This window comes from Panthera leo, chromosome A2 (assembly GCF_018350215.1).
Source record: "Panthera leo isolate Ple1 chromosome A2, P.leo_Ple1_pat1.1, whole genome shotgun sequence".
In the NCBI taxonomy this organism is placed as follows: domain Eukaryota; kingdom Metazoa; phylum Chordata; class Mammalia; order Carnivora; family Felidae; genus Panthera; species Panthera leo.
Genome location: NC_056680.1, coordinates 75919778 through 75945883, shown reverse-complemented (window position 1 = coordinate 75945883; position 26106 = coordinate 75919778). Strand labels below are relative to the sequence as shown.

General features: G+C 40.7%; 2 protein-coding genes across 2 annotated transcripts in view; one reads left to right on the top strand and one right to left on the bottom strand.

Annotated features, from left to right (window-relative positions):
* DLD (dihydrolipoamide dehydrogenase) overlaps positions 1-16039 on the top strand; it is a 34810-nt gene extending 18771 nt beyond the window's left edge. Inside the window, exons 9-14 of the mRNA XM_042915100.1 lie at positions 12094-12284; positions 12733-12903; positions 13225-13414; positions 14072-14209; positions 15101-15190; positions 15285-16039. Of these exons, the coding sequence (XP_042771034.1) occupies positions 12094-12284; positions 12733-12903; positions 13225-13414; positions 14072-14209; positions 15101-15190; positions 15285-15350 (846 nt within the window). The 3' untranslated portion in view covers positions 15351-16039. The remainder of the gene's footprint in view (positions 1-12093; positions 12285-12732; positions 12904-13224; positions 13415-14071; positions 14210-15100; positions 15191-15284) is intronic.
* Positions 16040-18620: 2581 nt separating this feature from the next.
* Positions 18621-26106, bottom strand: part of LAMB1 (laminin subunit beta 1) — a 74175-nt gene continuing 66689 nt past the window's right edge. The window contains exons 28-33 of the mRNA XM_042915087.1: positions 25625-25769; positions 23393-23600; positions 23041-23182; positions 20579-20755; positions 19069-19228; positions 18621-18915 (exon numbers count right to left, since the gene is read on the bottom strand). Of these exons, the coding sequence (XP_042771021.1) occupies positions 18779-18915; positions 19069-19228; positions 20579-20755; positions 23041-23182; positions 23393-23600; positions 25625-25769 (969 nt within the window). The 3' untranslated portion in view covers positions 18621-18778. The remainder of the gene's footprint in view (positions 18916-19068; positions 19229-20578; positions 20756-23040; positions 23183-23392; positions 23601-25624; positions 25770-26106) is intronic.

The following is a 26106-nucleotide window of genomic DNA, read 5'->3' as shown; positions in this document are numbered from 1 at the left end:
TGGGTGCCAGCTGCAGCACTCCACAGGGGGCTCCCTGGCCGGATCGGTGAGAATGCCTGGGGTGCTTTGCACCCAAGTTGCCTTGGCAGGACAGCTGGAGATGGAGTTGTAGTGGGCACAGGCTGGGGGGTTTCATGTGTTGTGCTGGGGCAGCCCTAGTTGGACAGCTGGAGCTATGGTAGGTGTGGGCCAGGAGCCCAGGGCCACTGAGTCAGCAGTCCGTTTAGAACGCCTGGACCCTGCTCCTGTCTGCACTACCAAGGTGAAGGGAGAGCGTAAACAGTGGTGCCTCTTAGCGTCTCCATCTCTGGGGGGCTTTCCAGCAGTCCCCACCGTCTGGCCCATGCTGTATGGTTAGTAAATGAGTTTTCTCCACTTCTATAGTCTTTCTGCTCTTTAAAAGATTGTTGTGTTTTTTGTTGTGACCCTGGGTGGGTGAATTTGCACGTGGCTCCTCAGTCCTGTCTCTCCCTACTGCAGTTTTAATGTTGGGGTCAGTTTCCTGTCATTACCGTGTCTCAGGCTCTCCTCTTGTCCTCTGTGTGGTCCTTCTACCCTTTGTTGTATGGAAGCTGTTCAGTCTATTCTCAGCTCTTCAGGAGGGATTGCCGTATGTGTGGGTATGGATTTCTTGTGTCTGTGGGAGGTAAATTCAAGGTCTTCCTGTGCTGCCATCTTGGACATTTCAGGACTTTTATATCTAAGTGCCAACTAGCACCTCTACTTGTAGGTCCCACAGACACTCATTTCAGTACATTTATAACTTAACTCTTCCCTCCCCCTTTTCCCTCTTTTCACCCTCCAAAAAACCAAACAAAACCCGTTTCTTTGTTAGTATTTCTCATCTTAGTGAGTCATACCACCGCACATCTAGTGGCTTGAGCAGGAAGTTTGGGAATGACACGACTTCTCTGATGCCATTGTGCCTCATACTGAGTCACTGGGTCCTAATGTGATACTGTGAGACCTAGATGTCATGGATGTAGCCGCCTTTTCACACATCTGCTTATCCTTGTTCAGGCCAGTGTCGTTTCTAATCTAATCTCCCATAGGGGCTGAAGTCCTTTATAACGCAAATGTAATCCTGTCCCTTCCCTGCTAAAAATCCTTCACTAACTATAGTCATTAGGATAAATCCAAAATCTTTACTGTTATTGAAAGGCTAGCATGATGTGGCACTGGCTCACGTCTCTAGCCTCATTTCTGGGCACTCTGTCTCTCAAACTACGTTCCATGTAGAGCGAAATACCAGTTTCTGAACCAGCTGCACTCTTTGTTTTACCTGTAGGCCTTCTGTTCAGAACATGTATTCCTTCTCCTGGTCCCTGCACTCTCAGAGCCTTCCTCCACTGCCCTACATGCCCTTAAGTGCTCTCACTGAGTGTTCCCTTGCACCCTGTGCTTGTTACAGAATTGATCTCAGTTCACTGATACTACTGGTTCACTTGTGTCTCTTTTGTTAAGTCATAAACTGCATGAAGGCGGAGGTTGTGGCTGCACTTCTGTGCATCTTCACGCAGCACAGTGGCTGGTATGAAATAAGTCGTCATATGTTAGCTTTTATTATTGCTGACTAAACATTTGCTAATATAATAAATACTTTTCAAAAGTCACCTTACAAGTTACTTTTTTAGCGAAGACTTCCTTTTTTCTGAGAAAGTGCAAGTCTTTCTGTCTTTGAGTCTTAGTATGGTATGTCTGCGTTTGTATCGCCTACTAATTGACAGTATATTGCATTTATTTGTTTATGTCTGTCTTTACTACGAGACTGTAAGCTCCTTGAAGGCAAAGACTGAGTGTCATTCATATTTGAATCTCTGTTGCTTTCCTTAATGCTTTTTACCTAGGTCTTGTAGGTACCGGATCCATTATTTTGTTGTCATCCTTCTGATCCACTCTGGTCTGTCAGGGTCACTTGTAAATGGTGTTTAGAACTAAGCATAATAGGGGCATCTGTGTGGTTCAGTTGGTTAACCGTCTGTCCGACTCTTTATTTCAGCTCCGGTCATGATCTCACATGGGATCAAGCCCCATGTCGGGCTCTGCACTGAGAGTGGAGTCTGCTTGGGATTCTCTCTGTCCATCTTTCTCTATCAAAATAAACTTAAAAAAAAATCAAAACTAAGCATTATATTCTGGATAATGGAGAAAACTTCTTTTGATATGTACTTTTAATGTAATGTACTTCTTTTCTTCGTCCTTTAAGATTGGTTGAGTTATTTTTCTTTTTTAAAGACTATCGAGTTTGTAGTCAGTTGAAAACTTCACATCTTTTGCTTGAGGAATTCTGATTTTTTAAACCAAAATAAATAAATAAACCTCAATAAAGGATTATGAACCTTTATCTTTGCTTTAATGTTCACTTGTACCCTTATTCCAGTCCTTTCCTCTTTCTTGATTCTTGCATCCTTACACTTACCTGCTTTTTCTTGCCATGGGTAAATAGATCTGGGAAGACTGTTGACTGAGGCATGCGGTCTATCATCTGATTTGTCTAAATTGGTTAATGAATCCATCTCTGGTGTCATTCATGTCAGTATGAAGTACAGAGAGCCATCTGACGGTACACTTTTTAAGCTGCTTATAAAGGTATTTGAATCTCCATTGATCTGTCACATCTATAGGATATGAGATTTTTTTTTTTGTTTTTTGACAACTTTGCTGATGATGAAAATATCCTGCATTATTATCCAGTCCAGAAAAGCCTTCAGAAAATTGTTGACATGACCTGTTTGGAACACTTGGGGTAGTATCTAATGATTTTCAAACCAGCTGTTCAATAATGTCTTCTAGTATTTAGTGGGGATTGACCTCTGAAATAAATTTCAGAATCTATTTTCCAGAATATTTTCTTTTCACTTTGCAAAATTTTAGGCAATGTATTGCCTGTCTGGCACCCTTTGTGACATTTCCCTTATGCCGATTAAGTTCCCAGAGTTTACTGACAGTGTCTCTGTTATCACATTATGATCTGATTTGACTGGAGAGTTAACTTAAAAAAATTGACTAGTTTCTTAGTATTTCCTCTATTCACTCCACTTTGAAAATTGTTCTCATGGGTGGATAAAACGAGCAAGAAGAAAATAATATAGATTTACTTTCTTTTGTTGGTAAGTATAATATCTGAAGCAATACTTCTGTCTTTCATTTCAGTACTTTGGGGTATTTTTACAAGTCTTGGGTCTTTTCAAACATCTTCATGTTTTAGGTGTCACTATATTGAATGTTTTCACAGATGTCTTTTTTTTTTAATTTAAACTTATTAGAAGTAACTTACTGTGTAGTCTTATTTACCTTTTTATCATAAAGATTACTCACGTGACTATATATGTTTTACTATATACGTATAGTATATAGACTTTTACATATGTCTATGTGTATATAATATGTAGACTATATTACCTTTTCCCGTTCCAGTTTAGTATAAAGTTTTAGAATCAGATACAAATTTGAATTTCAGCTCTGCCTTACGGGATTATTGTTGGGACTTAGTAAAGTAGTAACCTGTAATACACTTAATCCAGTACCAAACATCCAATAAGCTCTAATGTCTAATAACTGGTAGATACTATTGGAGTTTTCCCATCTCTAAGGATTTTGAAATTCTTAGATTTTCCTGAAGAGTAAGGCATTTGTCTAGCTAGCTATGGTCACTGTCCCCTACTTTGAATTATAGACTTCAAGATGATGTGTATTATTTCCCATGGTTCTTCCTATTTCTTTTTGCTGTTGTGGGAAATGTCAGGATTTTGTTCATTTTTTTGTGGCTGAATAGTATTCCTTTATGGATATATATCACACGTGTTGTTATTTTAATTTTCTTTTTGTTGAAGTATAATTGACATAGTATTAGTTTCAGGTGTACAGCATTGATTTGACATACTCTTACTGTTTCTTACTTTCTGATTTAGGTTTAAAGAAGTGTTTTTTTTTTTAACACCTTTATTGCGATACAGTCTTGTGTATCCTTTACCCATTGAAAGTGTACCATTCAGTGGTTTTTTAGGATGTTCACATAGTTGTGCACTTGTCACCACTGTCTTAATTCCAGAGCATTTTCGTCACCTCAGAAAGAAACCTTGTGTCCATTGGCAGTGACTCTACATTCCTCCCTTCTCCCCGGCGCTGGAAACTGCTAACCTACTTTCTCTGACCCTGAAATTGCCTGTTTGGGACTTTCCGTATAAATGGGATTCATGGCATTTAAATCTGTGGCTTCTTCACTTAGCATAATGTTCTCAAGGTTTATATATACTTGATAACTCTTTTTTTGTTTTAATGTTTATTTTAGAGACACACACAGAGTGCAAGTTGGGGAGGGACAGAGAGGGAGAGAGAGGGAGGGGCACAGCATCGAAAGCAGGCTCCAGGCTCTAGGCTCTGAGCTGTCAGCACAGAGCACAATGCAGGGCTCAAACCCACGAACTGCAAGATCATGACTTGAGCTGAAGTCGGGACGCTCAACTGACTGAGCCACCCGGGCGCCCCATACTTGGTAACTCTTTATAGCCAAGTATTCCATCCTGTGGCCCTAGCACGTTTTGTTTATCCATTCATCAGTTGATGGACATAGGGCTTGTTTCCACTTTGACGCTACGTGTTTCACTGCTGTGACTGTCTGTGTACAGGTTCTTGTCTGGACGCGTGTTTTCACTTCTCTTGCACATGTACCTGGCGGTGGAGTCGTTGGGTCAAGCGGTAATTCAGTGTTTAGCCTTCCAAGGAGCTGTGCTGTGGAGCGCGGCTGCCCTGTCGTGCAGTCGCTGGCAGCGTGAGCTGCTCTGCCTCCTTATCGCTATTTCGGCGCTGCTTTCTTGACTCGAGCCACTCTAACAGGTGTGCTCTGGGGTCTCGGGTTTTCATTTGCATTTCCCTAGTGGCTTGTAACATCGAGCATCTTTTTATGTGCTTACTTGCCATCTCTGTATTGTCTTTCCTGGCATTTAAATGTTTTTCTTTTTTTCAATTTGTTTTATTGAATTTTGAGACATCTTTGTGCAAAGAATATAAATTCTTTATCATATAGCTGTCTTACAAATATTTTTTCTCAGTCTGCCTTTTCTGTATTCTTAATATTAGCTTTTAGAGAGAAGTTTTAAATTTTGACGTCTCTTTTATCTTTCATCTTTTTTTTTCTTTCATGGATTGTGCTTGTGGTGGTGTGTGAGCCTCACTCAGGGTTACAAAGATTCTTTCCTGTGTTTTCTTCCATAAGTTTTATTTATTTATTTATTATTTTTTAATATGAAATTTATTGTCAAATTGGTTTCCATACAACACCCAGTGCTCATCGCAACAGGTGCTCTCCTCAACACCCATCGCCCACCCTCCCCTCCCTCCCACCCCCCATCAACCCTCAGTTCTCAGTTTTTAAGAGTCTCATGCTTTGGCTCCCTCCCTCTCTAACCTCTTCTTTTTTTTCTTCCCCTCCCCCATGGGTTTCTGTTAAGCTTCTCAGGATCCACATAAGAGTGAAAACATGGTATCTGTCTTTCCCTGTATGGCTTATTTCACTTAGCATAACACTCTCCAGTTCCATCCACGTTGCTACAAAGGGCCATACTTCATTCTTTCTCATTGCCACATGGTACTCCATTGTGTATATAAACCACAATTTCTTTATCCATTCATCAGTTGATGGACATTTAGGCTCTTTCCATAATTTGGCTATTGTGGAGAGTGCTGCTATAAACATTGGGGTACAAGTGCCCCTGTACATCAGCACTCCTGTATCCCTTGGGTAAATTCCTAGCAGTGCTATTGCTGGGTCATAGGGTAGATCTATTTTTAATTTTTTGGGGAACCTCCACACTGTTTTCCAGAGTGGCTGCACCAGTTTGCATTCCCACCAACAGTGCAAGAGGGTTCCCGTTTCCACATCCTCTCCAGCATCTATAGTCTCCTGATTTGTTCATTTTAGCCACTCTGACTGGCGTGAGGTGATATCCGAGTGTGGTTTTGATTTGTATTTCCCTGATGAGGAGCGATGTTGAGCATCTTTTCATGTGCCTGTTGGCCATCTGGATGTCTTCTTTAGAGAAGTGTCTATTCATGTTTTCTGCCCATTTCTTCACTGGATTATTTGTTTTTTGGGTGTGGAGTTTGGTGAGCTCTTTACACGTTTTGGATACTAGCCCTTTGTCCGATATGTCATTTGCAAATGTCTTTTCCCATTCCGTTGGTTGCCTTTTAGTTTTGTTGATTGTTTCCTTTGCTGTGCAGAAGCTTTTTATCTTGATGAGGTCCTAATAGTTCATTTTTGCTTTTAATTCCCTTGCCTTTGGAGATGTGTCAAGTAAGAAATTGCTGCGGCTGAGGTCAGAGAGGTCTTTTCCTGCTTTCTCCTCTAGGGTTTTGATGGTTTCCTGTCTCACATTCAGGTCCTTTATCCATTTTGAGTTTATTTTTGTGAATGGTGTGAGAAAGTGGTCTAGTTTCAACCTTCTGCATGTTGCTGTCCAGTTCTCCCAGCACCATTTGTTAAAGAGACTGTCTTTTTTCCATTGGATGTTCTTTCCTGCTTTGTCAAAGAGGAGTTGGCCATACGTTTGTGGGTCTAGTTCTGGGGTTTCTATTCTATTCCATTGGTCTGTGTGTCTGTTTTTGTGCCAATACCATGCTGTCTTGATGATTACAGCTTTGTAGTAGAGGCTAAAGTCTGGGATTGTGATGCCTCCTGCTTTGGTCTTCTTCTTCAAAATTACTTTGGCTATTCGGGGCCTTTTGTGGTTCCATAGGAATTTTAGGATTGCTTGTTCTAGTTTCGAGAAGAATGCTGGTGCAATTTTGATTGGGATTGCATTGAATGTGTAGATAGCTTTGGGTAGTATTGACATTTTGACAATATTTATTCTTCCAATCCATGAGCAGGGAATGTCTTTCCATTTCTTTATATCTTCTTCAATTACCTTCATAAGCTTTCTGTAGTTTTCAGCATACAGATCTTTTACATCTTTGGTTAGATTTATTCCTAGGTATTTTATGCTTCTTGGTGCAATTGTGAATGGGATCAGTTTCTTTATTTGTCTTTCTGTTGCTTCATTGTTAGTGTACAAGAATGCAACTGATTTCTGTACATTGATTTTGTATCCTGCAACTTTGCTGAATTCATGTATCAGTTCTAGCAGACTTTTGGTGGAGTCTATCGGATTTTCCATGTATAATATCATGTCATCTGCAAAAAGCGAAAGCTTGACTTCATCTTTGCCAATTTGGATGCCTTTGATTTCCTTTTGTTGTCTGATTGCTGATGCTAGAACTTCCAGCACTATGTTAAACAACAGCGGTGAGAGTGGGCATCCCTGTTGTGTTCCTGATCTCAGGGAAAAAGCTCTCAGTTTTTCCCCATTGAGGATGATGTTAGCTGTGGGCTTTTCATAAATGGCTTTTATGATATTTAAGTATGTTCCTTCTATCCCGGCTTTCTCGAGGGTTTTTATTAAGAAAGGATGCTGAATTTTGTCAAATGCTTTTTCTGCATCGATTGACAGGATCATATGGTTCTTTTCTTTGAGTAATGAGATGTATCACATTGATTGATTTGTGAATATTGAACCAGCCTGGCAGCCCAGGAATGAATCCCACTTGATCATGGTGAATAATTCTTTATATATGCTGTTGAATTTGATTTGCTAGTATCTTGTTGAGAATTTTTGCATCCATATTCATCAGGGATATTGGCCTGTAGTTCTCTTTTTTTGCTGGGTCTCTGGTTTAGGAATCAAAGTAATACTGGCTTCATAGAATGAGTCTGGAAGTTTTCCTTCCCTTTCTATTTTTTGGAAAAGCTTGAGAAGCATGGGTATTATCTCTGCTTTAAATGTCTGATAGAACTCCCCAGGGAAGCCATCTGGTCCTGGACTCTTATTTGTTGGGAGATTTTTGATAACTGATTTCAATTTGTTTGCTGGTTATGGGTCTGTTCAAGTTTTCTGTTTCTTCCTGTTTGAGTTTTGGAAGTGTGTGGGTGCTTAGGAATTTGTCCATTTCTTCCAGGTTGTCCAGTTTGTTGGCATATAATTTTTCATAGTATTCCCTGATAATTGCTTGTATTTCTGAGGGATTGGTTGTAATAATTCCATTTTCATTCATGATTTTATCTATTTGGGTCATCTCCCTTTTCTTTTTGAGAAGCCTGGCTAGAGGTTTATCAATTTTGTTTAGTTTTTCAAGAAACCAACTCTTGGTTTCATTGATCTGCCCCACAGTTGTTTTAGAGTCTATATTGTTTATTTCTGCTCTGATCTTTATTATTTCTCTTCTTCTGCTGGGTTTGGAGTGTCTTTGCTGTTCTGCTTCTATTTCCTTTAGGTGTGCTGTTAGATTTTGTATTTGGGATTTTTCTTGTTTCTGGATTGCAGTGTATTTTCCTCTCAGGACTGCCTTTGCTGCATCCCAAAGCGTTTGGATTGTTGTATTTTCATTTGTTTCCATATATTTTTAAATTTCTTCTCTAATTGCCTAGTTGACCCATTCATGGGTTGACCCATGCTTTTGGAGGTTTTCCAGACTTTTTCCTGTGGTTGATTTCAAGTTTCATAGCATTGTGGTCTGAAAGTGTGCATGGTATGATCTTAGTTCTTTTATACTTATGAAGGGCTGTTTTGTGACCCAGTATGTGACTATCTTGGAGAAGGTTCCATGTGCACTCGAGAAGAAAGTATATTCTGTTGCTTTGGGATGCAGAATTCTACATATATCTGTCAAGTCCATCTGATCCAATGTATCGTTCAGGCCCTTGTTTCTTTATTGATCCTGTGTCTAGATGATCTATCCATTGCTCTAAGTGGAGTGTTAAAGTCCCCTGCAGTTACCACAGTCTTATCAATAAGGTTGCTTATGTTTGTGATTAATCGTTTTATATATTTTGGGGCTCCCATACTCGGCACATAGACATTTATAATTGTTAGCTCTTCCTGTTGGATAGACACTCTAATTATTATATAATGCCCTTCCTCATCTCTTGTTTCAGCCTTTAATTTAAAATCTAGTTTGATATAAGTGTGGCTACTCCAGCTTTCTTTTGACTTCCAGTAGCATGATAGATAGTTCTCCATCCCCTCACTTTCAATCTGAAAGTGTCCTCAGGTCTAAAATGAGTCTCTTGTAGACAGCGAATAGATGTGTCTTGTTTTTTTATCCATTCTAATACCCTGTGTCTTTTGGTTAGAGCATTTAGTCCGTTTACATTCAGTGTTATTATTGAAAGATACGAGTTTAGAGTCATTGTGATGTCTGTAGGTTTCATGCTTGTAGTGATGTCTCTGGTACTTTGTGGTCCTTGCAACATTTTACTCACAGAATCCCCCTTAGGATTTTGTAGGGCTGGTTTAGTGGTGATGAATTCCTTCAGTTTTTGTTTGGGAATACCTTTATCTCTCCTTCTGTTCTGAATGACAGACTTGCTGGATAAAGGATTCTCGGCTGCCTATTTTTTCTGTTCATCACATTGAAGATTTCCTGCCATTCCTTTCTGGCCTGCCAAGTTTCAGTAGATAGGTCTGCCACTAGTCTTATGGGTCTCCCTTTATAAGTTAGAGCCTGTTTATCCCTAGCTGCTTTCAGAATTTTCTCTTTATCCTTGTATTTTGTCAGTTTCACTATGATATGTCATGCAGAAGATTGATTCAAGTTATGTCTGAAGGGAGTTCTCTGTGCCTCTTGGATTTCAAAGCCTTTTTCCTTCCTTGGATCAGGGAAGTTCTTTGCTATGATTCGTTCACGTACACCTTCAACCCCTTTCTCTCTCTTTTCCTCTTCTGGAATTTCTATTATACGGATATTGTTTCGTTTGATGCATCACTTAGTTTTCTAATTCTCCCCTCATACTCCTGGATTTTTTTATCTTTTTCTCAGCTTCCTCTTTTTCCATAATTTTATTTTCTAATTCACCTGTTCTCTTCTCTGCCTCTTAAATCCATGCTGTGGTCACCTCCATTTTATTTTGCACCTCATTTATAGCATTTTTTTAGCTCCTCATGACAGTTTCTTAGTCCCCTGATCTCTGTAGCAATAGGTTCTCTGCTGTCCTCTATGCTTTTTTCAAGCCCAGCGATTAGTTTTATGACTATTATTCTAAATTCTTGTTCCGTTATATTGCTTAAATCGTTTTTGATCAATTTGTTAGCTGTCGCAACTTCCTGGAGTTTCTTTTGAGGAGAGTTCTTCCGTTTCATCATTTTGGGTAGTCCCTAGGGTGGCTTCAAATTGCAGGGCACTTCCCCTGTGCTGTCTGGAGTAACTTGTGTTGGCAGGCAGGGCCGCAGTCAGACCCGATATCTGCCCCCAGCCCACCGCTGGGACCACAGTCAAACTGGTGTGTACCTTCTCTTCCCCTCTCCCAGGGGCAGGACTCACTGTGGAGTGGTGTGGCCCCTGTCTGGGCTACTTGCACACTGTCAGGCTTGTGGTGCTCCTTCAGTGGGATCCGGCATATTAGCCAGGGTGGATCCGCAAGGTGCACAGGGGTGGGAGGGGCAGGCTTAGCTCGCTTTGCTGTCGGTGGTCCCCTGTGGGAGGGGCCCTGCATCACCTGGAGGGAGGCAGACCCACTGGAGGGATGGATCCACAGAAGCACAGCGTTGGGTGTTCGTGAGGTGCAAGCAAGTTCGGTGATGGTGACTGGTTCCCTTTGGGATTTCAGGTGGGGGATGGGAGAGAGAGATGGCGCTTCCCAGCGCCTTTGTTCCCTGCTGAGCTGAGCTCTGCCTTCCAGGGCTCAACACCTCTCCCTCCCATTGTCCTCTCACCCTCCCGCTCTCCGCTCTCCAAGAGCAGAGCTGTTCACTTTTAACATTCCAGATGTTAAGTCCTGCTGGCTCTCAGAACTCACACAGTCCAGCCCCTCCGCTTTTGCAAGCCAGACTTCGGGGGCCCTGCCTTGCTGGGCGGGCTGCCCCTCCACTGCCCTGGCTCCCTCCCGCCAGTCCGCGTCACCTTTCCGCCCTTCCTAACAACCTTCCGTGGGCCTCTTGTCTACACTTGAGAGGTCTGGAGAGTCCATTTTGCTAGTCTTCTGGCGGTTTTCTGGGTTTTTTAGGCCGATGTGGGTGGAATATAAGCTGTCAGCAGGAGGAGGTGAGCCCAGCGTCCTCCTATGCTGCCATCTTCCGTTTCAATCTTCCATAAGTTTTATAATCTTGGGCTTTACCTTAAGGTCCATGCTTCATTTTGGCTTAATTTTTGTATATGCTTGTGGTTGAATTTTTAGTGTTACTGTATTGGCTTTAGTTAACTCAGCTTTCCAAAAACTCCTGAAACTTTTAAAAATGAATGCATAAACCTAATTGAAAGGTAAAACCTCTTAATGGTGAATTTTAAATTACCAGGTGATTTTGATACAAATTCTTGCAGAGGATATGTTCATAGTTTTTCATATTTTATTTAATGTTGTAAAATTATATTCATCTTGCCTATTTCACAAATAGGTATTCAAAGTGATAATTGCTAAAATAAAACCAGCATTCTGTTTAAATTATAATTTGAATAAAAAAGTAAACATGTCTCTATTGAGAAAATAAAATAGGAAACCAGTTTAATAGTTTACAAACATCGGTAATTAGTAGCAACAAGAGGCTTTTTCTTCTCCCTCAGGACCTCCTTTCCCACTTGTTCCCCTCCTTCTGGACCAACCAGTTCCGGTATAGCTCTTTCCCTCTCTTCTTCAAGTCTTTGTGCACACGTCACTCCCAGTGAAGCTTTCCCCAATGACCCCATGGTTTAAAATTGCAGGCTTACTCCTCCAGTAGTCCTGGTTTTGTTTCCTCATTTATTTCTCTCAGAGCACATTATTATCCTCTGAATTTTACTTCATATGCCTCCCCTACCAGAGTTTAAGATCCCTAGGGGCAACGTGTTGTTCGCTGATGTGTGCCTAGATTATAGTAGGTGCTCAATTAATGTTGAAGGAATGAATAGTATATGAAATATGTTTACCACAGGTTAATTTGAGGTTAATTTTAAACCTCAGAGCTTCTAATAGGAATGTATTAATAAAAGAAAATATCTGACAATAAGTTAAAATGCTTTGGTAAATATCTACTATAGAAACTTTAATTTTTTTTTTTTATGACTTTTAAAAACTATTCTCTACAGGGTTCAGTTTGGCAAAGACTTGGTGCCGATGTGACTGCAGTTGAGTTTTTAGGTCATGTTGGTGGAATTGGAATTGATATGGAGATATCTAAAAACTTTCAACGCATCCTTCAAAAACAAGGATTTAAATTTAAATTGAATACAAAAGTTACTGGTGCTACCAAGAAGTCAGATGGAAAAATTGATGTTTCGTAAGTATGCTACATTTGGTTTTGATATGATATCCTTAAGAAAAACACTCCTTTTGCAGAATCAGATTTGGTTAGAACTTAGGGCCATCTTACTGCTTAGTATAACTCCATATTGCTTATTAAATCAGTCCATTGAAATTCATGGTTAAGTTGATGCTAGGAAAATTAACCCAGTGTTCTCACTGTAATGTGATTTCTCATAGTATATATTCAGAAATATTTAAACTTTCAATGTTCAGTGAAACTCCGTAGTTTTAGATCTATGTGGAAATCCATAATATTAGATTGCTTACTATTGATAGACCTCCAGGGGATATGTACAGTTTTTCATTGCCTGACTCCTGTTAGAATTGTTGGCAACACTTGAGAAATGTCTGGTCTTAATTCTAAGTCTGTGAGTTTTTTATGTTGATGTGTGTTTAATAGTCATACACTGTTCATTGTCTAGTATTGAAGGCGCTTCTGGTGGTAAAGCTGAAGTCATCACGTGTGATGTGCTCTTGGTTTGCATTGGCCGACGACCCTTTACTCAGAATTTGGGACTAGAAGAGCTTGGAATTGAACTAGATCCTAGAGGTAGAATTCCAGTCAATACCAGATTCCAAACTAAAATTCCAAAGTAAGTTGGATAGTTAATTGCATTTTCAAAAATGTTTTAATTTATTTCAAACACTGTTGAAAATCTGACTTTTGCCACGCTTAAAACACGCCATTGGCTTTGGGGAAGAATGGTAAACTTCTATGTGAAAACAAAACTAACGGAAGTTTTTCATTACCCAAAGACTAGAACCTGAACTCACAGATCTATGAAGAGCTGTATTTTATATACTTATCGGTTATTTAATAACTAGAGACTTTTATTTTTATTACCACGGCATGACTGAAGATGAGTATCTGTGGTGGCCGAAGTTCACCATGTTTCTTTTCATCTGTGCGGTAGCATCTATGCTATTGGTGATGTGGTTGCTGGTCCGATGCTGGCTCACAAAGCGGAGGATGAAGGCATTATCTGTGTTGAAGGAATGGCTGGTGGCGCTGTGCACATTGACTACAACTGTGTCCCATCGGTGATTTACACGCACCCTGAAGTTGCTTGGGTTGGCAAATCAGAAGAACAGTTGAAGGAAGAGGTAATTATCTTTTTTTTTTTTTAAGTTTGTTTATTCTGAGAGAGGTTGCAAAGCGAGTGGGAGAGGGGCAGAGAGAGGGGGTGAGAGAGAGAGAGAGAGAGAGAGAGAGAGAGAATCCCAAGCAGCCTCCGCACTATCAGCAAGAAGCCCGATGCGGGGCTTGAGCTCACACCATGAGATCATGACCTGAGCCAAAGTTGGACGCTTAACCAACTGAGCCACCTAGGAGCCCCAAAAGAAGAGGTTATTCTGAATGCGAGGGTAGTTGTACTGTATAGCGTATGAACTGTGTTAATGACCCTGGTGGCTGAGAATCATTTTATTATTGCATTAATGCATTTTGAAATTATGTAGAAGTTATAGCTTCTATACTTTTCCTTTTGTTAGTAGCATAGAGGAGATCATTCACTTGCCTGTATTCAAATAGTAATTCCAGAGCTTTTTAATTTCCCTTGAAATATCCCCAGGTCGACTGGCATTTGCTTATGTTTGTACCCAAACTGTATCTCATTAGCAAGAGGCTTTGGTCTTGCCTTCAACACACTCTGAAGAATTGCCTTCTTGGGGCTTATTTTCTGAACAAATGACGGATGATTTCACCAATGGGAATGCGTTGTTTCAGAGTTGACATAGGTTGTCCTTTTCTGTCTCTCCCAGGGCATCGAGTACAAAGTCGGCAAGTTCCCCTTTGCTGCCAACAGCAGGGCAAAGACCAATGCCGACACAGATGGCCTGGTGAAGATTCTGGGACAGAAATCCACAGACAGGGTACTGGGAGCACATATTCTCGGGCCAGTGAGTATTCTAGACCCCACATCCCATCGTGATTTCTGGAAAGTGTTGCTGTGTAGATGAATTTAAAACCACCTGCTGTTTACATCCTGAGTTTTTTATTTACCGGCAAACATTTGTGTGTGTGGTTTCTGATAAGGCAGCACTCAGTCTTGGCCGTCACATCATCAGCTTTCCATACCGCAACTAAGGTTATCCTTTTAAAACCTACACCAGGCCCTGGGCCTAACACTCTCCAGTGGCCCTTTTCAGCTTTGGGCTGTTATATCCAAGGCCCCACTAAATCTGGTCCTGTCTGCCTTTGACCTCATGTCTTCTCACTGTTGCCTTTTGCTCATTGATTCCCTGTCTTGTGGGCCTTCTCTCAGGTTGTTAGCAGGCCGGTGTTGCCAGGTTAGAGCCCTTGGGCTTGGAGAACCTGTTGTCTGGAGAGCTGGGCCTCCCGGGCTTTGCATGAGTGGCTCCTACAAGGTCTCAGCTCACGTGGTGCCTCTAAGAGAAGCCTTTCCTACCACTGAATCTGAAATATGGCCTCCCCCAAGGTATCCAATGTAATCATGATGATAGGCCCCTCGAGCGCTTACTCTGGAATACGTTTTTCTGAATACATTCAGTAACTTTAGTTTTCCCAATTCTGGGAGGTAGGAGTCACTGTTCCCATTTCTGAAGTGAATAAATGGAATGAAGCACACAGCATGAGCACTTAAGGTAGTAAGTGGTAGGATTTGAATCCAGGCCAGCCGGCTCCAGAGCCTAGGCCCTTAACTTCTGTGCCACCTTTTCTGTGAAGCTTTTCCTGACTGAGGCTTTGGTTAACTGCTGTAACAGCAAATCTTGTTAGCTTGTAGTTTTTGCCTTGGGGCATAAACGACTTCTTGGTTTATTATTTTCAAGGGTGCTGGTGAGATGATAAATGAAGCTGCTCTTGCTTTGGAGTATGGAGCATCCTGTGAAGATATAGCTAGAGTCTGCCACGCACACCCGGTAATTACCAACAGTGTACGGAATAATGCCTACCTAGATTTTCGTCTCACCTGCAAATAATTTGCTTTGTAATTTCAAATTTCTTCCTTTACAGACCTTATCAGAAGCATTTAGAGAAGCAAACCTGGCTGCATCATTTGGCAAATCAATCAACTTTTAAAATAGAAGATTCTATTTTTCTGAAATCTCCTGGGAGCTTTTGTAGAGGTCACATTTCTGAACAGGAAATGCTCACAGCTCCAAGAATTTCTAGGACTGAATTATGAAACTTTTGGAAGGTTTTAGTAAGTTTGGATGGAATGGAATAATCTCATCTATTTTAAATAAATTTAATATTTTGTTTCAGCACATTAATATTGGAGGAAGAAGCTACTTATAGTAGCTTCCTGGAACATTTTCTTCAACCCATATTTTCATGCTGTTTCTGAAAAATTCACCTTCACTAAATTTATGTTATGTAGCTTTTAATCTCTGCTATTGTAAAGTTGGATTTACTTACATGGATGGAGCTGGAGGTAGGGTATGTGAACTAGCTGTGTTTGATGCAAGGTGATCAAGTTATTTTAAACTTGGTTTTCATATTGGAAACAGAGTTAGTCATTAGAATAAGGTTGAAATATGTATAAACCAAACCAATGTAAATAAATGGTCTCTCACTTGTTTTATTTAATCCCCAAATTCTTACGGTTTAGAGGTAGAATGTTTAAATTTTTAAGGACCCATTGAGGTCTACAGTCTGTAGTTAGTTATCCAAATTAAGGAGATACATCTGTGAAATTCAAATATTAAATGAGGACTCATGTATTACAGCAGGGAATGAAAATCCAGAAATAAACAGTCTTAAATATACATTTACTGGTTGTTTTGAATGGATATCAAGATGGTCCTAGTTCTTCTCTGACTACCGCTAGTGTGTATTCTTATTTCTCTTTGTTGTTCCTTTTAGAGGCCCGGATGTATCTTTTTACCACACTGGGGGACAACTGTAAAGTCATTACCTTTACGTCTGTGTTAGTGATTCCAGCTCTATGTGGAACATAGACTTTTGGAGACATAGCATATTTAGTCTGCTGTCTTCTATGGATTTCCAGTGTGTCCTTGGCTGGGTAAATGACTATTTCTTTGTATTTGTTGACTTAATGTTTAAAATGGCCATTGCTTGGGGCGCCTGGCTGGCTTAGTCCATAGAGCATGCGACTCTCGACCTCATGGTTGTGAATTCGAGCCCCACACTGGGTGTAGAGGTTACTTAAAATCTTTGAAGGAAAAAGTAAAATGGCCATTTCTCAAATAATTAAATGTTAAATGGGCTTTTGCATATTTTAGCTAAATTTAAGTATCATTTCAGATTAAGTACTTCTTAAATTTAGGTAAGTGTATTCTGAAAAGGAAAAGAAACTATCTTGAAGTAGAAGAAATATGTAAACTAGATACTTGATTGCAATTTAAAGATCATAGTCTAAGGAAAATTTAGAATGTAATCTATCAGCAGAAAGCTGTGTGGAGTAAGATACCGTCAGTATCTTGTTACTGAAAATGCTCAGTAGTCTTCGGGTTTTAGTGGCATCACACACATAATGGGTCCCATCTCCCTTTTTCTTCCTACGTCCAGTAGTCGTAGATTGTGGTGTGGTCATTATGAATGTGACATTGTAAAGGCTCTGGGTTGTTACCTACCTCTGAAAACTAGGGAATTTTTCTTCAGTAGGCAGTTAACTTGGCTAAACTCCCGACTCCAAGTTTGTTGTCTTTGCTGGGGGCACACACAGGCCAACCAGAGGTCGGGCAGATTATATGTGCAGTTGGGTGGCCCTCCCCATCGTGCCGTGCTCTTCTGGGGTTCCTTCCTCCTATTTCAGTTCTCCTCATTGCCCCAAATTCAGTCCTTCCGATCCTGTAACCAGAAAAACTTGGCTTCTGCCCAAGTTGCCACTTCCTGGGACCTACCCTCAAGTGAAAAGCCGTTAAAAATGGGAATTACACCCAGTGCTGTTCTTGGTCACCTCCCTTGTACCTTCTGCCTGCTTCTGGTTGTTTTCCCGGACCTGTACTTTTTAAAAATATGTATATATTTTGTCCAGAGTTTGCATTTGTTATTAGGAGGGTTGTCCTGATATGTGCTACTTTGCCATTATTGGAAATGACCTCTTGTGCTTTAAAATCTGAAATCCCAATCTTATGTGAAGTGCCAGCTTATTTAAACTTCAAAACCTGTCCCCTCCTCTAGGGAAAAAGTTTCTAATTAGGGAAGAGTGAAATAGAATTTAATTTGAATTCCTAGCTGTAGAAACAAAATGGTTACATATATCTAGGTGGGAACAAAGTTGTGGGTGTAAAACGAATTTTAAATATTCACTTATTTATTAAGTTCTCAATATTTTCTTGGCTTGTGAAGGGTGTGACTCAGTTGTCCAAATCACTGAGCTGATTAAAATGAGTGATTTCATAGTGAGTCTTTAAACTGAAAAGGAATGAATAGTAAACAAAGTACTTAAAATTAAGGAAAGAGAACAGTTGCTCTAGTAGATGATGAGGTGAAACTACTTTGCTAGGTATTGGGATCTCTACCTAAAGAAATTGGGATCTCTACCTAAAGAAAACTGACATCATTGCCTTGAGGGAGGAAGTTGCCTTATTGTTTGAATTAGGTCCGTTTAGCTTCTGTTCGGGCCTAGCTTCAAACGCAGCTGTGTTGTGTGTGGGGGTGGCTGGTAGTGGTACACGGCCATGGCCTTGCTGTAACGAGAATGTGTGAGAAAACCACTTGGGGCCTGTTGTTACCCAGCTAGCTCGGCTGTGACGTTGACACAGGTCTGGCGGTACTCCCGCTATTTTCTTTAGTGTGTGGAATGGTCATCCTGTGATTGTTTTGGCCTCACCTGCAGATTGCTGTGGAGAATCTTTAGTCTGTGAAATCTAATAAAGAAATAAAGGTGAGCAGTTCCAGCACCCCTTTGTACTGTGCCCTGCTCAGCTGGCGGGAACAATGTTTATATCCGGCTGCATGCAGTTTAAACCCTCCCCTCACCATCTACAGTAGGGCCGGGATTGCTAACCCTTAAAAGCCACAATTTACCCTCCTCATTCTCTAAAAATTGCCTTCTGTTCTCTTTCCCAGACCGAGGAGTATTTAGAGGAGTTTCGGAGATTGGATTTCCTGAGCAGCCATTGAAATGGTGAAGGTGGTTCAGGCTGTAGCCTTTCTCCTCCCCTCCACTTGGGAGTCCCACGGGGAGGTGATTTCGGGGGCAGATTTGTGGAGGATATTGATGTAGCAGACAGATTACAGCCTGTTTACAGACAAAACAGAAATCGGGGTCCCAGAGGCAAGTGGCTTGTTTATAAATCCATCTGTACATTGAAAATGTTTTTGGTTAAAGGGATTCCTGAACACTAAATCAGTAAAACAATGTAAGAAGAATACTCAATATAGATTTATACAAAAGCACTGTACTTTATTTAACTCCATACAAAATGTGGTGATTAAAAACATTAAATAGGTAATCAGTTTTAGTTTTGAAGATCATTGTCAGTTTTTAAAATGTAGCTGTTTTACTTTGGTCACCTCAGCCACCTTGCAGCCCTTTGTTACAAGCAGGTGCTGTAAACAGCAACTTTCTGGCTTATATCCTTGAGGAGCGAACGGACTTCTCCTTCCAGTCTTACTAATTCTTGAGCTTTATCTTCTAAATATTTTTGATTGTCCTCGTATTTTCTTTCTAAATCTGTGGGAGAGAAAAAGAAAAAAGTCTGAGCAATTTATTCTCGGTTGACCTCAATCTAACAATGGTCGTTTGATTTCCGCCTTTTAAATAGAAGAAACTTTACGGGTGTCCTTATTGTTAAATACGTCCCGAAAGCACGAGCCTAAGCCCTACCTTTCAGGAGCTGCAGCTTGCTGTTTGCTTGAGCCAAAAGTGTTTTTGCTTCATTTTGTAGCATTTCAGCTTTTCTTCTGGCATCAGCTGACTCTTCAGTTTTTTGGGCAATTAATTTTTCTACTTTCTTATACTTTTCATCAACTTCACCATCCAGAGCCTGTAGTTCCATCGAGACACAAAGAGGTGATAAATGTAATCTCGGACATTAAGAGCCTAGTGTAATTGGAGCAAGCTTGGAACCGTACTCGGGTGTTGAGCTATTAAGTGTAAATATGTTGAAAATATTGTGCAACAGTGAAATTAAATGTAACACCAACATGAGTTTTTAAACTCACGTTTGGAGTTGTCAGCAGGTCTCTAGGGCTAAGCCTTTAGGTTAGCACTTTTCTGGAGATGTTATAGGACAGTTATATGGAGGTAGAGAAGTATATTTTTCTCTAAAGTAGATTTGCTGAGATCTAATCATTTAGATCTCAGACAAGGGCCATCTGGATCTGGACCCGGGTGCGTAGAGAGTTAAGGGAGGAGAGGGGAGACTAGCATGCACACAGGGCACAGGGGTGGGCGAGGAGCTGTGAAACTGAAAAGGCACCGCAAGTGCAGCTTTTGGGGAACACGGTTCCAACAACAGCCATTTGATAGAGGGATTTCATTTCAGGGTTTTGTTCTTACTGTAATCAAGTGCTATATTTTTGCAAAAATGCTCTGTAAAGACTGCTTGAGAGATTTATGCTCTCAGAGCTGCAAGAAAGTACAAACCATGGCAGAACACTTTTCTCACTGTTCGGTTCTCTTCCCTAACCAGATGTCAGGGGTTGAATGCTCCCCTCAGAAGTTTAAAAGTTCCTTTGGAGAGAGACATTTGCCCACTAAACATGTTTCAGTGATAACTTGGCTTCTAATGACAAATGGGAATCCTAGGAGACCTTCTCTGCAAAATACAGCACCTTCCAGCAAGAAGAAGGGGTGAGGTTTAGTTCCCTGCCAGCTGTTCTGGTATGAACCCCTTAAGCTTTTTCTACCCTGCTTTTAAAGGCCAGGTAATTATGCCATAAAGTACAAGCTCAGTACGCCGGTTTTAAGACTTCTGCCCCTGGGGCGCCTGCATGGCTCAGTCGGTTGATTTCAGCTCAGGTCATGATCTCACAGTTTGTGATACTGAGCCCTGTGTCAGGCCCTGCACTGACGGTGTGGAGCTTGCTTGGGATTCTCTCTCTCTAAATCAAACAGTTAAATAAAAGACTCCCCCCAAGTTACTTTCATTTTTCTGCACCCTTATCCAAGTTTGGATATGAGGGCTTAGGTCACGCTTACTGGACACTTCCATATCCACTCCCACCCTTTCCATCTGTCTCTCTAAAGACTGTTGTTTCAAAACCGGTCACTTGGGATGTTTCTGATAAGTAACTCTTAGGTCCACATCCCTTACTAATCCCAGGGAAGGCGGTTGAGGAGGCTCATTGCTCCTTTACAAAACACAGCTGTGAAGTCACAAGGATTTACTTACCTTCTTGACATCATCCGCACTTTGTTTCACGGTGTATACTACTTTCTCAATATATTCTGCCTCCCCAGAGTTCTGGGCAGCCTTCCGTTTCAGTTCTTCCACATTCCTCTCAAGCTCGCTGATGCGCTGGGAGGCGTTGAGCAAGTTCTCCTCCGAAGCCGCTGTTTCCGACTCAATCTACAAGTACAATGTCAGTCACCCAGCAAGCCATCAGTAAGCGGTAGGACATGCTATGAATACGAGTTTACAGGAAGATTAAAAGGCCACTCTGCCGTTTCACTTTAGACCAAAAGGAAAATATAATTTCAGGAAAGCTTATATAAAGTGCCCATCTTTATTCTTAATTCTGATGATCTAGGCTGAAATGTAAAATTCTTCACTGAACCACCCCCAGACAGCTTGATGTGTTGAGAAAGCATTTTAAGGACACCTGCAAACTTTGGCAAAACAATGTTCACAAATAAGCAGATGTGAGGAAAAGGATTGCCACATAAATTTCCAAATTACTGTGGGTGGGAAAATGAGTACTCCCAAGTCACCTTTAGTTTTTCCTGTCAGCCCTAAATATTAAACTCCAAGGGGCACCCGGGTGGCTCAGTTAAGTGTCTGACTCTGCTTAGGTCATGATCTCACAGTTCATGAGTTTGAGCCCCCAACTCTCTGCTGTCAGTACAGAGCCTGCTTTGGATCCTCTGTCCCCCTCTTTCTGCCCCTCCCCTGCTCCCACGTGTGCTGTCACAAAATAAACATTAAAATATATTAAACTCTAGTGGAGGTCATGGGTCTTCAGCAACTACCTGGAAAGTTGAGTGTTTTCAGGTAAGGCAGACCAGGAATGTTTCTGAAAACTGAAAAGTTACTATAGGACCGTGAGAGGTCAGGTAGTCTGGGGAAGTGACAGCTGGAACCTATAAATACTCAAAGTCATTTAGGAAAATCTATTTGGGTAACTGGTGAGGGTCCACATGTGATCGCTTTTCAAAGAATAATCAATGAACATCAATTTTTAACAGCTAGCCCAAGTAAGTAGTCTGACCCATGACTGAAGAACCAGTTTCATGGAGCACCATAGAATTAGGTCTGAATAATAACAGTGTCATAACTAAACTAAGGAGTCACTGTGGATACATGGTAAAATTTGTAGGTATTTCATGCTAAATGATTCTTAACCTAAAAGCTCACCTATTAATTAACATAAAAGTATTCTTATAGTTCTTAGAGGATAAGCTCTATAGTTTTAAAGGAGTGAATAGTTTTTGACAACCTTTCATTAATAGCATAGTTTAGAGTTGCTTTTTCTTTCTTATTCTTAACCTAAAGTGCTTCCTGTCCCCCAGGGACCCCAGAAAAACAAAACCAGTTTTCACTTACATCATCAAGCCAAATATCCCACGTATGATTTGATTAAATCCTATATTTCCCATTTGGCTTTTCCAAACGTAATTTTTTTTTTTTTATCAAGTCACCTAAATTAAAGTTCAGTAAAATGATAACAGCACAGTGAGAAATTTGAAAAACCCTAGAGATAGAAAAGTCAGAATAATCAAAGAGAACATAGTCTGGTGGGAAAGTGTCATATTTTTTTTCTACATTTGAACAAGTGGCCTGAAGAAAGGGCCTTTTGTTTACTCAAAATTAAGAAGGAAATGTGGCTGAAGGAACTGTCGAGTCTCAAGAACAATAGAGTAGGGGAAGACAAGTTTGTATCAACCAATGGTAAGAAAAGCAGGTTGAAAAACCACCTCCTAGGTTTTAAACATTATGGGTTGTTGGCTTGAGAAGGGCTAATAGCATCTAATTTCAAAATATATTCTGAGAAGATGTGTAAGGATCACCTGAGTCCACTTTTTCCTCCATCCATTAAAAAAAAATTTTTTTTAATGTTTATTTAGAGGGAGAGAGAGAGAAAGAGTGTGAGATAGGGAGAGACAAAATCCGAAGCAGGCTCCAGGCTCTGAGCTGTCAGCACAGAGCTTGATGTGGGGCTCAAACCCACGGATTGTGAGATCATGACCTGAGCTGATATCAGATGCTTAAACTGACTAAGCCATTCAGATGCCCCCCCACCTCATCAATTTTGAGATCCTGGTCTTAAGTATGTAGGTTACTTTTGGGCTGCTTTACAGCAGAATGAGTTTTCTAAAACTAAATTTGGAAATTAATACTATCCTTCATACTACTAAATAGAGTCCTTGAACAGGAGACAAAAATATACACTATCTTCCTTAGGCTTTTTGTAGGGGTGAACGTAAAGGGGGCCCTCATGTTCCAGTGTCTTCAGGGTCTTCCCCCCCCCCCCCCCCCGAAAACACTTTTAGCATCTGTGCTGAGGGAGTAGTTCAGATTTATGTAAATTAGAGGAATCCTTTAGTGTTTAGTTGTAATGGTTTTCATGTAACTGTCAAATGCACTTTGATAGGGTTTATGTGCCTGTTTTCTCCCACGTACAGCAAGGATCTTACCGAAGTCAGCAGGTTCTGGGTTCCCTGGATGTCTTCATCTGCTTGTTTAATTGCTTTCTCTGCTGCAATCTGGGCCTTTTCTGCTTCCTCCAGAGCCTCCTTGACCATGTCTGCAGTGACTTTAACATCAGTTGCACTTTTGCTGAGGAAAAGAATGAGACAATCTATGTGAAAAAGTACTTCCTCTCGGGGCATTTAAAAATACCTTTCTTTCCAAGAACAGCCTTTTTGGAATCAATCAGAGGGACTCATACAGGTCACACTTAGAAATTTCACTGGTTGAAGAAATCCCTTTTACTCCCTGCTAGATACACAAAATAAACCCCCTAAATGCCACAACGTCTTCAGATACCTGGCTCTTTTAGCTTCTTCTAGCAACATCTCCGCTCTGGCAATGTCAGCAGCACTTTGCTGTAGAATAACCTCTACTTGAGAAAGGCTTTCAACTCGCTCCCGAATGTCTTCTGTCAAGTTCTGTAACTGCTCTGGGGTGCTGGGCATTTCCATTTTCAGCACTTCGTTAGCAACTGCTTCAATGCTGTCCAAATCAGCACTATCCTCTGTCAAAAGCAAAGATGTCCCCATAAAGAGGTAAAAGTCACAGATGGTTAACTCAGTCACTTCTGGTCACCCACCAGGTGAAGAGCATTCTGGGGCGACATCAAGGCATACACATAGTCTAAGAACTTATAGTCTTGTTGAGTAGTTACACATGGAAAAGTTAACTACTAGAATTTGCCCGTAGGCTGAGAAAGTCAGGAAAGTCTTCATGGAGGATGAGGAACTGATCAGGTTTTGAAGGATAATAGGATTTGGAAGGAGAGAGAGGGACATCTTTGGATGGAGAGACTGTATGGGCTGAGCATGTCATGTGGAAAGTCAAACAGAGTGAATGGTCCCGATTACAGAAAAGAGTGGACCCCAGGATGTACATCTGGGACTTGATTCTAAAAGGCAATGAAAACTTTTAGTTGGGGTTGGAAGAATAGCTAGGAGACTATTATAAATGCAGATGTAAGGAACTCATATTCCTTATACAAATGATCTGGATTTTGGAAATTACCAAAAAGGGGAAAATCTAGTCAGAGAAGCAAGAGAATCAGATTGTGTATTATCAAAGAAGCCAAAGGATTTCAAATGTCAAATGTGAAAGGTGGTTGAAAAAATGCTTAAGAGGTTAAGCTTTAAATAGGTCACTGATTGAAGGTTTTTTGATTTTCTTTTTCACTGTTAATACAAAAATGGACCCCCCTAAGGATTTGAGCACAGGAAAATATTTGATCAAGCGATGGCTTCCACAGGATGTTTCATAAGATACCCGTAGGATATCACTGGCTCCTTTCTTATTCCCCATTTTCCTGCTAACAGAATACTGATTTTGTTCAGGCACCTACCTCTAAGGTAAGGTAAACCTAGCAACTCAAGAGTTAAATGGAGATTGGCATGCCAATTAGGGTAATCCCATTCTGTTTGCCAGTGACATTTCTGCATCGGCATGGGATGCATTTCTGGCCAGTGAGATTATGGAGAGGACTGCTCACGGCTTCTGGGGAAGATTTCCTCCCTTTAAAAAAGGTACAATGGGAATAGGTGGGGTCTCCTTCCATTAGATATTATTGAGTATTTATGTGAAGTCTGAAATTTGGGCAGCCACCTTGTAACCAGGAGGAGCCGGCCTGACAGCAAGCCTGATATTCTTACTCCCTGGGTCCCAGAACCATGGAGCTATCCTACTACTGAACTTGTTATGTGATATAATATGCATCTCTATTAAGTCCATTTCACTTAAAAGTTTTGTGTAACTAGAAGCCAAAACCTTCCTTATTGGTAACACTTAGATGGTTGACCAGAAACATGCGCTGAACCACCAATTCTAGAGATTTTCTTCCTCTAGATACAACACTAAGGGATAGAGCTGACCATAAATACAAGATCCTGTAAATGACAGGATTACAACGCTTTGCAGGCAATGTCAAAATAAGCCACTATTCTAAGGATCTAGTGACATTCTATGTAATCTAGAACAGATTCCAAATTCAGTTCTCACACTATGGGTTTGACTTCCCGATTTCCTACTTGGGTTTCCCATCTGTGTCTGCACAACATCAGAGATTCTTACGTGCACATAAGCTTAAGAAATGCCAACATTTCTTAACATGAACTTCTTTTTGTTTTGGTTTGGGAAATGTTACTTTTTATTCCCAAGCAGAAATTGATTTTATCTAAAACGCAGACCTGAATTCTGGTCTCTCAAACACAGACTCTTAGAAAACAGTTTTTAGGGGTGCTGTGGCTCAGCCAGGTAGGTGTCCAACTTTAGCTCAGGTCATGGTCTCATGGTTTGGGTTGTGGGTTCCAGCCCTGCGCTGGGTTCTCAGCACAGAGCCTGCTTCAGATCCTCTGTCCCCACCTCTCTCTCTGCCCCTCCCCTGCTCGTGCACCCGCGCTCTTTCTCTCTCTCAAAAATAAACATTTTTTAAAAATGGCTTATAGATGCCTGACAAAAGTTAAAAAAAGTAAATAAAACCAGTTTTTATATTCCAAGATAGAAATATCTAAAAGTAAAATGAAAATAACTCCTTACGGGTCAAAAAGTTTCGGATTTGCTTGATCAGATTTCTCAGGTCCTCATTGCTCTTGTCCACTTTTTCTTTGGTGGCATTGGTTTTCTGCAGAACATCCTGAGCATTTTGTTTTGCCTCGTCTGCCCTTAGTTTCGCTTCAGAGACCTAAATAGGAGGAATAAATTACCCAGGGAACAGCTTCACTCTTTCTAAAGCAGACCAGAATACTATAAATGGTCCAGAAAATGATGCTGAGAAACTATGCATTTGGAATCCGGGCTTTTAGAAACAAATGGCTTTTCATTCAACCGCAGTGTATCCCCATAGAGGCTGGAAGTACTCAGTATACAGATTGCTACATGATAGTCTTCTACAGACAGGGCTAGGGTATAAACATTTGTTCTAATGTGTTTAACTCCTCCAGAACATCTGGTGGCCTATAAAATATTTTTTGGGGGGTATCAATATAAATATTTCAGTTAACTTTGTCACTTTGGAAAAA